This window comes from Emydura macquarii, unplaced genomic scaffold (genome assembly GCF_026122565.2).
Source record: "Emydura macquarii macquarii isolate MOO-44397 ecotype Brisbane River unplaced genomic scaffold, CSIRO-AGI_Emac_v2 contig_3295, whole genome shotgun sequence".
Taxonomy (NCBI): domain Eukaryota; kingdom Metazoa; phylum Chordata; order Testudines; family Chelidae; genus Emydura; species Emydura macquarii.
In genome coordinates, this window is record NW_027133432.1 from 594578 (window position 1) to 606717 (window position 12140).

General features: G+C 43.5%; 1 protein-coding gene across 1 annotated transcript in view; it reads right to left on the reverse strand.

Moving 5' to 3' along the window:
- Positions 1-12140, reverse strand: part of B3GAT2 (beta-1,3-glucuronyltransferase 2) — a 46505-nt gene that overhangs the window by 477 nt on the left and 33888 nt on the right. Inside the window, exon 3 of the mRNA XM_067532662.1 lies at positions 62-210. Within this exon, the coding sequence (XP_067388763.1) occupies positions 62-210 (149 nt within the window). The remainder of the gene's footprint in view (positions 1-61; positions 211-12140) is intronic.

Here is a 12140-nt window from a genome sequence, read left to right on the forward strand (position 1 = left end):
CAGCATTAGGTAATGTACAAAGACAGATATAAACGATCTGCAATAAAAGTGGAAATAGTACTTTTGTGCAGTTGTTTGCTTTTGGTTCCAGTTCCTCCACTGTTGTGATCTGTTTTAGAAAATCAGATTCTTGCATTCCTGGTTGAGACCCACGGCGTTTGAATACAGCTTTAGGGTTTGACAGAATCACTTGAAGGCTCACAGCAAATCCTTTGCAAGACAAGTTTTCAAAATAAAAAGTTAAAAGTTTTAAATGGTTCATCTGGAGGTCATTTAAATCTGAAACTCTCCCATTCGCCCTACCCCTTGGTTAAGACCTTGTATATTTATTTTATATTCCTATGTATTATTTGGGTAGACTTTTATACACTGTGCAGTTGTAAACTAAAACTGATTGGTGAAATTGTCTTTATCACTTAATTTCTACACATTTGTTGTACAGTAAGCAGTTGGTATAAATCAGTTTTGTGTTCATATGTCCTTTTAGCTGAAAAAAAGCTATTAATTGTGCCGTCAAATCAATGCTTTCTCTTATTTTTCATTGTCTTGACAAATATAAACCAATAGCTAATGCAAATGTTATGAAGTCACACAAGCAATCAAGACTTACAGTTCAAACATAAATGTGAGTTAAAACAGGCATACTAAGCCACAGCAGCTAAGTGTCTTCTCTGGCATAGATTTTTAGTTACTGACATTTAGGATCTCTCAGTGAACTCTGTTGTTGGAAGGCAAATAAATTTAGATTATGGTTTTTGCACTATAATTTATATAGTTCTAGTTAACAGCTTGATACAGTGGAGTACAAATAAAAATGTATTCATTTTTATTAAAGAAAATAACCACTGATCTCCAGTTTTCAGTAAGCTAACTTAACACATGTAACACATGTAAACTAAAAGTCAACTGAGAAGTTTTAGGATTCAACAGTCTACTGATGTATGTTTATAAGACAAGCTGCCTAGTTTTCGTAAAGCATTATTCAACGCAAGGCCAACACATCTGCAGGGAAAAGGAATTACAGGTGCTAATTCTAAGGCACCTGTTTATTCACTAATAAAATGCTCCTGAGGGGCACTTCTGAGGGGTGTCCATTGCATTCTTCTCAAAGGAGAGACAATATAATTTTGACATCTGTTCTGCAATATTGTCAAGAGCTATTCAATGCTGCAAACAATCTGAAACGTAACGTTGATTAACTGGCATATATATCAGTCCCATTTTCTACTACAATAATCCTGCCAGGCTGCTTTCTTTGAAACTATTATAGCTGAAGGAACTCTAATCAGGTTCCTTAAGTGCAGCATCCTCTTTAGATATGAAACTGCAATTGAATACAAAAAATATTTTCATGCATCACATGCAAAAAAGCTTTTAGGTGCTGCTGTTGCCATCTTGCAAGCATTTGAGTTAGACCTGAAAATAAATGGTTTCCACTTTAGCAATTCAAAGTAAGGCACCAACAGGGGAGATCTAAAATAGTACAGCTAGTTAAAGCCAATGTGAAACTGATTCAGCTAAAGGGGTGGGGGTTTTTTCTGAATACCTTCAGGAGAGGTTGTACAGAAATTTGATTGCCTAAAAATTTGTCCCCACAAACAGTTCATATGCATCTGTCCTTCCCCTATGCTTTTTTCATGCACATCTTATCTAGGTCACACAGAAGCAGATACAAATGGTCTTCTCTCACTGGCTCAATAGAGGATGCCTTAATTTCCTCAATGCCTGAGGTGTTAAACTTCATAATAATTTCTGATCCTCTGAATCATTAGTTCATAGGCAACAATTGTTTCTTTGCTGTATGTCAAAGCGGCCATCTTAGACACCTTCAACATCTCGCCAAAAACATACCAACAACAGTTGTGCCTTGAGAAATTCCCCCCAGCATATGGCCAGGGGCAGTCACTCAGAGCCTGAAGGAATACTGCTGGCAGCAGCTCCAGCCACAGGAATGTACCAGGATTCAGGTGATGGAAAAGAACAATTAACCTGAATCCTTCCAGCAGAGGGACATGAATGGGTAGTGAGACAGTGGTGGAGGCCTATTGGGCCAGAGGCTGAAACACCAAAAGTTGGTCCTGTATGCTCCAGGTCCCCATAGAGCAGTGTTTCTCAATTGGTATTCCATGGGACCCCTGTTAGGGTTCCGCGAGAAAGTGACATCGCGCCACTGAGAGCAGCTGTTCTCCGTGCCGCTGAAAAAGGGAAGATGTCCCAGATTTTTCGGTGGAGGGTATCGAGTATGAGTAATTTAGGTTCCGCGGGGAAATTTAATTGAGAAACGCTGACCTGTTGTTTGAATATAATTTGCTTATTTTGACATTTTTTTTGGCCCCGTATGTAAAAATACTGTTAAGAGTTTGGGGGGTTCCGCAATTATTTATCGAGTTCAAAAGGGTTCCGTGGCCAAATTTAATTGAGAAACACTGCCATAGAGCAACAATAAGCAAACACTGACATGGGTAACTAGGGGAACTTGGATACACAATGCTAGTTGGGGGGGCACTCGCAGGCTAAGAGAAGAACCTGGCAGTCCATCCCCCAATGACCAGGAGAGCCCTGCCTGGCCAAATGGCCTTATCCAAGGAGATTCTTTTCTTTAGGAGAACCTAATGAAAAACTAATTTCTCCCACTAGAAGCTATTTTGCCAGGGCACAGCAAGATTTCAGAAAGGACTGCACCTGGGGAACGAGAAGATGCTTGACAGTGTGATCCTGAGATTCTACTAGCTGGGTGCCCACCCAGAGGCGGGAAACTAGTGTGCCTGAAATGCCAGTGGAAAGGCCAAAAGAAGGTTCCCCTGGTACCACTACCAATTGTGGGAGTGCTCTAGGAGCGAGTGAATAGGCATAGAGCTGGTGGGCCTATTAGAGAAGTCCACAGCAGGGCACAAATACATACTGCTGATCTTGGACTATGCCACCAGATACCCCCAGCCCATTCCCCTCCAGTCAGCAATAGTGGCAGTCATTGCTAGAGAACTCATAAAAGTATTTGTCCAGGTGGGGATCCTGGAAGAAATAACAGGCCAAGGGGCAAATTTCACCTCACAATTGATGGAGCTACGTGACCTAAAGGATATTTGGATATCATCCCCTACCTGATGGACTGATCAAGCAGTTTAACAAAACATTGACGAATATGTAGAAAAAAATCTGTGCCCACCGAACCCTGACACTAGGACTGTCTGCTCCACACGGTTCTCCCCATTTAAATTATTATACAGGAGGCCGCCGAAGGGGGCTTCTGGATCTCCTCTGAGAAATAGGGAAAGAGCAAAGCACCAGGATGAACAACGCAGTGAGGTATATTGTGCAGAAGAAGTTAAAGCCCCTGAGGGAGTTTGCAAAAGAAAACATTAAAAAAAGGCACAACACACCCAGGAGCAAGCCTATAACAAAATGGCCCAACTACATGCGTTCTAGCCTGGAGAGCAAGTGTTACTCCTACTACCAACCTGAATATCCAAGTTGTTGGCACGATGGCAAGGCCCCTTCAAGATGGTAAAATGGGCTGGGGAGGTCAATTATGAGAGCCAGCAATCCAGAAAAAGGAAGTCTACCCAATTGTACCACATCAACCTATTGAAGGCCTGGAAAGGACAAGAGGGCCTCCTCATCACCCTGTTTCTCCTCCAAGCCAGCGCTTGGAACTCAGGACTTCAGCACCACAAGGCTGTGTGTCAGTATCTATAGGAAAGGGTATATAGCTCAAATAAGAGTAACAACTACACCAACTGGCTGAATCATTCCCCAAGGTGTTTTCAGCAATAGCCTGGTGGACCCACCTGATGTTCCAACAGCAATGCCAAACAAAGTATGGGAAAGCCTCCAGCCACGCCCCCCCAAGAAAGCGAGAGTTTACCAGGCATGCCAGGCCATGATAGAACTAGGAATCAAAGCGTCAGAGAGTGGAGGAGCCCCCATTGTGCTCGTGCCCAAGCCAGATGGGTTGACACAGTTCTCTCCTGACTACTGGAAGATAAACACCATTTCAAAATTCAATGCATAACCCATGCTTAGAATGAACACACAGCTGGCAAGACTGGGGCCCACTAAGTATATATCCACCCTTGACGTGACAAAATAATAGTGGTAAATCCCACCTGAATTAAAAGAAACAACCAAAAAAAAAGGCTTTGCCTCACTGTGGGGACTACCAGTTTAAAACCATGTCTTTAGAACTTCATGGGTCTACTGCCACTTTCCAGGCGGCTGATTGATAGCATGTTATTGCCGCATAGGGCATACGCAGCTGCCTACATTGACGGTATCATAATCTACAGCAAGAGCTAGGCTGAAACTTGAAGCACACAATAACAGTATTACAGCTCTTAGGGAGGTAGGTTTGATGACTACCCCACCCAAGAGTGCGCCTAGCTGGAGCATGCATTACAGGGGTGGGGGTTGGTGGCTACAACCTTTGATGGACCAGGCCATAGCAGGCTGCCCCAAAGAGACAAGTTCGGGGGTTTTGGCTATCAATGGTTCATCCCAAATTTAACTCCCATCGCTGCCCATTTGATGGACCTTGGAAAAGACACTGCACCCAAAAAGGTCCAGTGGACCAAAAGCTATGACAAAGTGATCAGGGCACTACAAGACCAGTTGGCCTAGGAACTAGTACTATTCCACCCAGACTTCCCCAAGTTCTTTATTCTCCAAACAGAGCCTCCGATGTCAGACACCGAGCAGTGTTATCTCAGGACTACAGAGGAGGAAAACAGGTATGAAGTTGTTCCCATGGGAGGTCGCCTACTCGGTCATCGAGAAGGAAGCCCTGGTTGTGAATCGTGCCATCGTTGCTTATGATATTACGTGTGGATGCAGCCCTTCCACTTGGCAACTGACCACGCACCACTCCGCTGGCTGAACTCAATGAAGGACCAAAACCCACATCTACTGTGCTGTTATCTCTTGCTAGTGCCATATAGCTTCCAGGCGATAAAAACACAGACTTCGTTCCATGGGACAATGGGGACACGAACTGACTCCTGGACACCACAAGTCAGGGTATGAGATGGAGGGCTGTATTATGTGTTATGGGCTGTACAAACTGCACATTGAGTTGGACAGGTTAACGGGCAACAGTGGGCCCAGATAGTCCCATCCCTCCAGAGCAGAGACAGGGTTGAAAAGGGAAGAACCCCACTCAGAAGGTGGACGCTGGGAAGGAAGACAGACCTACCCTGAAGGTGCCTGACAAAGGTGCTGGAGCACCCTCCCTGAGGGAATAGGAATATAGGCAGAGCACCAGTAGGACTGACAGTTTGGTTTGGTTTCGTTTTCATTTTCTTTATCTAGGACCACAAGCTGAGGGAGCAAAACAGCAGCAGGAAGTGAGCTGGGGAGGATAATATAGCACTGTGGTTCTCCACTTTCCCCCCGCTACTGTACTCCTGAAGCCTGAGCCCTGACGAGTGGGGCCGAAGCCCCACCAGCGCCGAAACATATAACTTCGCTTTGTGGGGCCCCCTAGAGTGTGGGTCCCACCCCTGCACTTATGATGCCCCTGTGACCTCTCTGGGGGTCAACCACTAGGTTGAGAAACACTGATCTAGATGAGTTGATGTAAGGCCTGGAAGACTTATGGGTACACCCAGGGGTACATGTACCTGGTTTAGAGGGCTCCCTTGGCGGCCAAACACTGCTGCCCCTCCTACGCCCTGGGTTAGAGCCTGGGCTTCCTTACCACTCCCCCACAAGTGGGTGGTGGTAACTACTAGGCAATCCAGCCCACCAAGTATCTTATTACCGTCTTCCTTCCCCCCCCATCCATGTCCTAAAGAAAATTCACACCACTACTATTAAGATTACTCCCTATTCTAAGTGGCAGAGGAGAAACTGCTGGGCCACGAGCACTGTATGTCCCTGCGTCTAGCGTGGCTCAGTTCTCCCCATCTAGCCTGGCCCGCTTCCCCCTCAGTTAGACCCTGAGGGCTGGCAGGGAGTCATGGTGGATAGACAGGCATCTTACCTACACGTTCTTGAATGCAGCCTCCTGCCAGCAGGGACCACTGCTTCCTCAGTCCAGCAGCTGGGAGAGGAAGGAAGGCGGAGAGAACACAGTGTACTGCTGCATAAGCTAGACCCTGCCCCTTGCTCATATCTCTGAAAAACACTAGAATTTTCCTTCAAGGCTATATTTGCCTTCAAGAGTTGTTCCTTTTTCTGCTAACCATATTGTTGGCCTCTTCAATCTTAATTGTACAGACAATCCAAGAGCTTCGCTACGTGATGCTTTAGTCTGCATTAATGTGTCACACAGTAACTGGCCCATGTGGACTAAAAATTTCCTCATGCATGTTAACATAGTACTAATTTGAAACAGGGCAACATGAACATACCCTAAGGAATTTTTAATGAGCCCCAGCAGGGTGCACATCAGCCACTTTAGTGTGCAACATGCTCATGTGCCCTGAAATTTATAACCCTCTGGCATGGACTAAAGCACCATGTAAACAAGCTCTCAGGCGGCAACATCATTTTTCCCCCCTTCCTTTGTCATTAGTTCTGTAAAGTTAGAAACCAAATGGTTTGGTAGCTGAGAAAAAGACTGAGGTCTCACTGGTGAGAAGGACTTCACCAGGGAAGCAGACCTATTGTCATAAATGGAGACATTCACTCTTAGTTCCTGAATACTGAAAATAATTTTAATACACCCAGAGCCTAGGCTGTGCAAGTACATTCTATGCTTATCATTCGCTAGAATACATTTCTAATAATTTGCTCAGCCACTGCGTTTCATCTGTGGGAACTTATAAGGAAAAGGTATTTCTGCAGAGCTTTTGCTGCTTAGATTACTCTGTGAATACAAGTAACTCCCTTCTTTAAAAGCAACCAGTTGTGAATGTTTGCTCCTTGGTAGCAGTAGCTATGCTGCTGAGAAGTCGCAGATGAGAAAATTAACTCTTGGCAGACAAAATTCTTTTTGGAGTAACTTTCAAGGAACAAGCAGAGCTAAAAGTGAATTCAACTCTAAAGTAACTTGCAGGTAATATCTTTATCTAGTAGCAGTTCCCCAACCTCATAGAATCTCTTACTTCCAAGCCAAATTGACATACCCATTTCTTTAGGAAATTAAAATATTAGTGTATATTGCCTTAAGTTTGTTACACGTTAAAATCTTAATGTTGCCTGTGGCCTCCAGCCCAACCCTTATCTTCCTGCAAAAAAACAAACCAACAAAAAAACCCTCATTTTACTGGAGGACATTTTAGAGTAGCTTTAATAGGGCTTTTTAAAAATGAATCAGGCACTGCAAACATAGTTCTTCCTTGGCTTAGTTTATAAGAGAAATATATTAAAATAGTGTCTTTGAGAAATGCCTGAGAGCTGTTCCATGTTGGGAAGGTCCATCAGCAGAAAGTCACACTACAACTCACTCAGCCAGCGTCTGGATACAACGGCAGTCTCAGCTCAGTCCAGCTTTGGCGATTCACAAGGCAAGCGCTTAAATAAACTACATACTACAGAAGGTAATATCATGGCAGCAGTACTAAAGCAGCTATATTAGCTTGTTGGTAACTGTTTGGTAAGGCTGCTTAAACGAGAGGCATTCTTCACTTCCTTTTTTTTTTTTTTTTTTTTTGGTTATCCAATAATGAGAAATTTTTTTCTGTGTTATAGATGGACGTTGTGGGTTTTGAAAAGCAAACATCTAAAGCGTCCCTAAAATAAACCAAGGTGTTACATTTTACTCTGTAGGCCCTAGAGTGGATTTGTTTGCTGGCACTTCTTTGAGTGGTTGCAGCCATGTATCCATGCTAGTATGTGCACACCAATGCTGGAGAACATTGCTTAACCGTATCTGGTGGGACGGTGCTTGCAGTATAAGGGCAGTAGCACCCCAATCCCACTTAGTTTCTTTTCACTGGCTGTGGCTTGAGTTGTGGCATTCAACATGGTGTCACTCATGTTCTCTATCACAGTATTTGTGAGTTTTTTTGGTAAATAGTTTAATAGTACCTTTGGATTTAATTTAACTTAATGTAGAGTTTTAGCATGGTGTGATGCCTTCATCAGGTTTTAAGCATTGTCTATATTGTGTGGGGGTTGCTATCCCTTCTAGTGACCTCCTACACTCAATGTTTATTGTGCTTTGCAATTGAAGCATCACCTTAGGCCATGGGTACCTGGTGCTGAAGGGGGCTTACCACAGATCAACGGGCCTCCTCAGAGATTGCTTAAACTGGTATGGCCTTGGACTCCATGACAGGACATAAGATTCTCTGGCCAGAAGGAACAGAGACTGGTCGGTCCTTCCTCTGGTCCTCACAAATCCAACCAGGGCCATACCGGAGCTTGGAGAGATTCCTCCTCTCCTTCTAAGAGGAATGTAGACTGTCACCCTGAGTCTTCCAGTATGCAGGACAGAGCTGGACCATTGACCCACTCTCTGGTACACAATGTGAGACCAGTTAGACACTGTACCATTGATTCTGGTACTGCCCATGGGGCATCTGTTGAGTTTGGTCTTGACAACAGTGGTGCCAAGACACTGGTGGCGTTATCAGGCAGCAGCAGATTTGCTGTGCCTTTTTGTTCCTGACTTGCCACTTATTCAGGACCATTCAACTGTGGTGGCTTTGGCACCACCTGAACTGATTACATTGTTGGCACAATCCTCTGCACTGCCTCACATCCATGGATCAGGAGTCTACTTCCTGCTTGGTACCCAAGGGTCTGCCTGAGCAGCTGCTCTCTTTGGTATTGACGATGATTGTGGTGCAGTCTACATCTGTGGGCCCGGTATCAACTTCATCTTCATCCAAGTTACCAGAATCCTCCAGGGACAAATTCCAGGCATTTATTGGAGAAGGCTGTTTGGTAGCCAAGACATCTTTGCAACCAGCCCTGGTTGTGATGAATATTTCATCCAGACTTATGGCCTCAGCTGTAACAATGAGAAAGACCTTATAGTTACAGAACTCCAGCATAGCTTCTGAAGTCCAGAAGAGCATACAGGACTTAACCTTTTACCAGTTTGTGTTTTCTGAGAAAACTGATGAAACATTGCATTCTTTTAAAAGACACCCATGCTACTTGTGGTCATTGGGGGTTTATATATGGGCCACAAAGAGGTGACATTGTGGGGGTCAGCAATAGCACAGGCACTGTTGTCTGCAGTCAGATCCTTCTAACAGACATCTTTCTCTGCTAGGCAGCAAGACTTCCTCAGAAAAGGACATAAATCACAGAGGAGACCTTCTGTATCTAATTTTAACCAACCAGTCTTTCATTCTCCACCTTCAGGCAAGCAGCCAATTTGACTTACATATTGAGAGTGGCATACAAGTTTGAATGTCTTAACCACATCTCCTCAGTTCAAGGCAGGCCATCTTGCTTCTACAGTGCTTGGGAAGCAGTAACTTCAGACAGATTGGACTTAAGCACTGTGGCATCAGGTTATGCCATCCTACTTCTGTCCACTCCTGCCACACACCTGATTTTTCACGGACCCCTTTCATGAGTCACTGCTTTTGCTGAAGGTCCAGACTTTCTGTGCTCTGGGAACTATAGAAGTTCCTCCTCTTCAACAGAGAAAGGGATTCTACTCCCAGCACTTCTTTATCCAAGTCCAAGGGAGGAGTCAGACATAGCCTTGATCTCTGTGGTCTCAACAAGTACATGAAATACATGAGATTCCACATGTTTACCCTGGCTACTATTCTTTCCGCATTGAATCACAGTAATTGGTTTGCTGATCTCCATCTTCAAGATGGCTATTTCCATGTGGCTGTTTTTCCAGGCCACAGGAAGTTTCTGAGATTCCTAGTTGCCGATCAACATCATTAGTACACGGTTCTCCCCTTTGACCAGTCTTCAGTCCCATGCTTCTTTACCAAAAGGCTGGACAATGGGAGGGGAATTCATGTCTTCCTGTACCTAGACTATTGGCTAGCAAAGGACAAATCCAAAGAACAAGTCCTTGGTCATGTCCCGTTCACATTGGACCTCTTCAATTGACTGGAGTTGATTTTGAACAAAACCAACTTGACACTGATTCCAACTACAAAAATCAAGTTCATTGGAGGCCCTCCTAGAATCTGAGTCTGAGGGTTTCTCTCCCATGTAAACAATTACAGATAATTTGATGCTTGTGTCTGGACTCCAATCTCAACATTCAACCATGGCCCATGTATGCTTGAAGTTACTAAGCCATATGGCTGTATGCACTTATATAGTGCAGCATACAAAGTTGCGTCTATATGCTCTCCAGTCATGGCTGAAGTTGGTCTATTGCCTAAGCTGCCAGTCATTGGATAGGCTTGTCCAAGTGCCCCCAAAGATACTAGACTTTCTGCAATGTTCAGTGGAACAGAACACTGTATGTCAGGATGTTCCTTTTGCCCATTCTCCACTAACCAGGATCATAGTCACGATCCCTGCACAACAGGTTGGGGAGTGCATCTAAGAACATTTAAGGTTCAGGTTTGTAGTCAGAATAGGAAAGGTATTTCCATATCAACATATTGGAGTTTCCAGCCATTTACAACATGTGTCATTCCTTTTGGGATCAGATCAAGGCCTACTTCCTACCAGTACTGCTTTTAACTCACTTGAGTCAAATGCACGTCTGCAACCACTCAAAGAAAAATTGTCTTTCGAGATGTGGGTGCAGACATGCATTCCACGACTCACCCCCTGTCCACTCTACATCGGAGTCTCCAGTCTTAGATTCTGGTGCTAAGGAACTGAGAGGGGTCGGGACAGCACTGCCTTTAAACAGTCATGGGACAGGCTACAAGGGCTAGAGAGCACGAGCACTGCCCTGAGGGGTATTGCTAAGCAACACTCTCTGGCTTTGGGGAACTGGATTTTCATACACCTGAGTGAAATGCACGTCCGCACTCACATCCCAAAGAACAACAGTTAGTGTACAGCTAAGTAACCATCTTTTCTGTGTAGGTAGAATTCAGCACAGAACAGTACTAGTTTTGGGATATGGCAAAAAAAATGGAGAATAGAAATTACCACAATAACTTTAAAAAAATTAGGTGTTTCCATCACACCAGTGACACTACACCTTAACTCTCAGTAGTTAATAGTCAATACTGACATTAGTCAGACTTTGACAAACAGATGAGTAGCCTTAAAGTTTCTTTAGGAAAAGGAGACCAGGTTTTTTTTTTTAAATAAACTTCGAGATTTAAACAACAAAATTAATTTTCAGAATCGTAATTAGCATTTTCAAATGTTTTTCCTTTGTTTTTGAACAAAAAGGATTAAGAACATTTAAGTTGTTTAACTTATTTTTTTAACTTTTGCTTCATTTCTCTAATTCAGAAAGGTTTAGCCAATTTAGAAAATAGATACTGACTGCAACTCTCTATGCTCATTTTAGTTACAAATACTGATTATTAAAATTACACTCTCTTTTACCAGTACTTAATCCCTCCCCCTTCTTCCCTGCCCTACAAATTGCCTCTAACAAAAATACACAATCACAGTCTACTGTGATTGAGGAACTCATGTATTGCACAGTAGTTATAACAGAAAGACTGACTGCTGACAGTATTAAACAGATGATGGATACATTACTCAAATTTTTCCTCCACTGGAGCAGTAATGTCACTGAAGAATGTCACTAATTAGCAGTTCACAATTCATTCTTCATTTAAAAAAAATCAATGTTTATAGAAGCTCAGAACTATTCTTTAGTATAGTAAGTTCATGCAATGGATATTCACCCCACTGGCATCTTTGAGAGAAGCTGTCACTCATGTCCATCATTGGTGGACAAACTGATCTGCTGCAGTTTTATATTTTGGATAAAAAACTCTAAGTTAAATTTCTGGTACAACTGGGCTTTAATCTGATTGATCAGTTGGATGCTAAGAGAATTGAGGATGAGCATCTATTTTTGTCCTGGAACCTTGTTTTAGGCAGGTGCGACCATTGTTGGAGCTGTGGTCACCAGCAATGACTGATAAGACAGAGTGATGAGATCTGTGTTGAATTCTTCAACACACCATTTGGACTGAGGCACTTCATTGCTGGCTTTTCTTTCTTCTTCAAGCACCGCTGATTTTGTGACCACAGGAAATCCCTTCATGCACAATTTGATCCAGTCCAGAAAGGGATCATTCCTCTTCCTTCACAAGCTGCCTCTGTGCCCTGATGAGGGGATCCAAAAA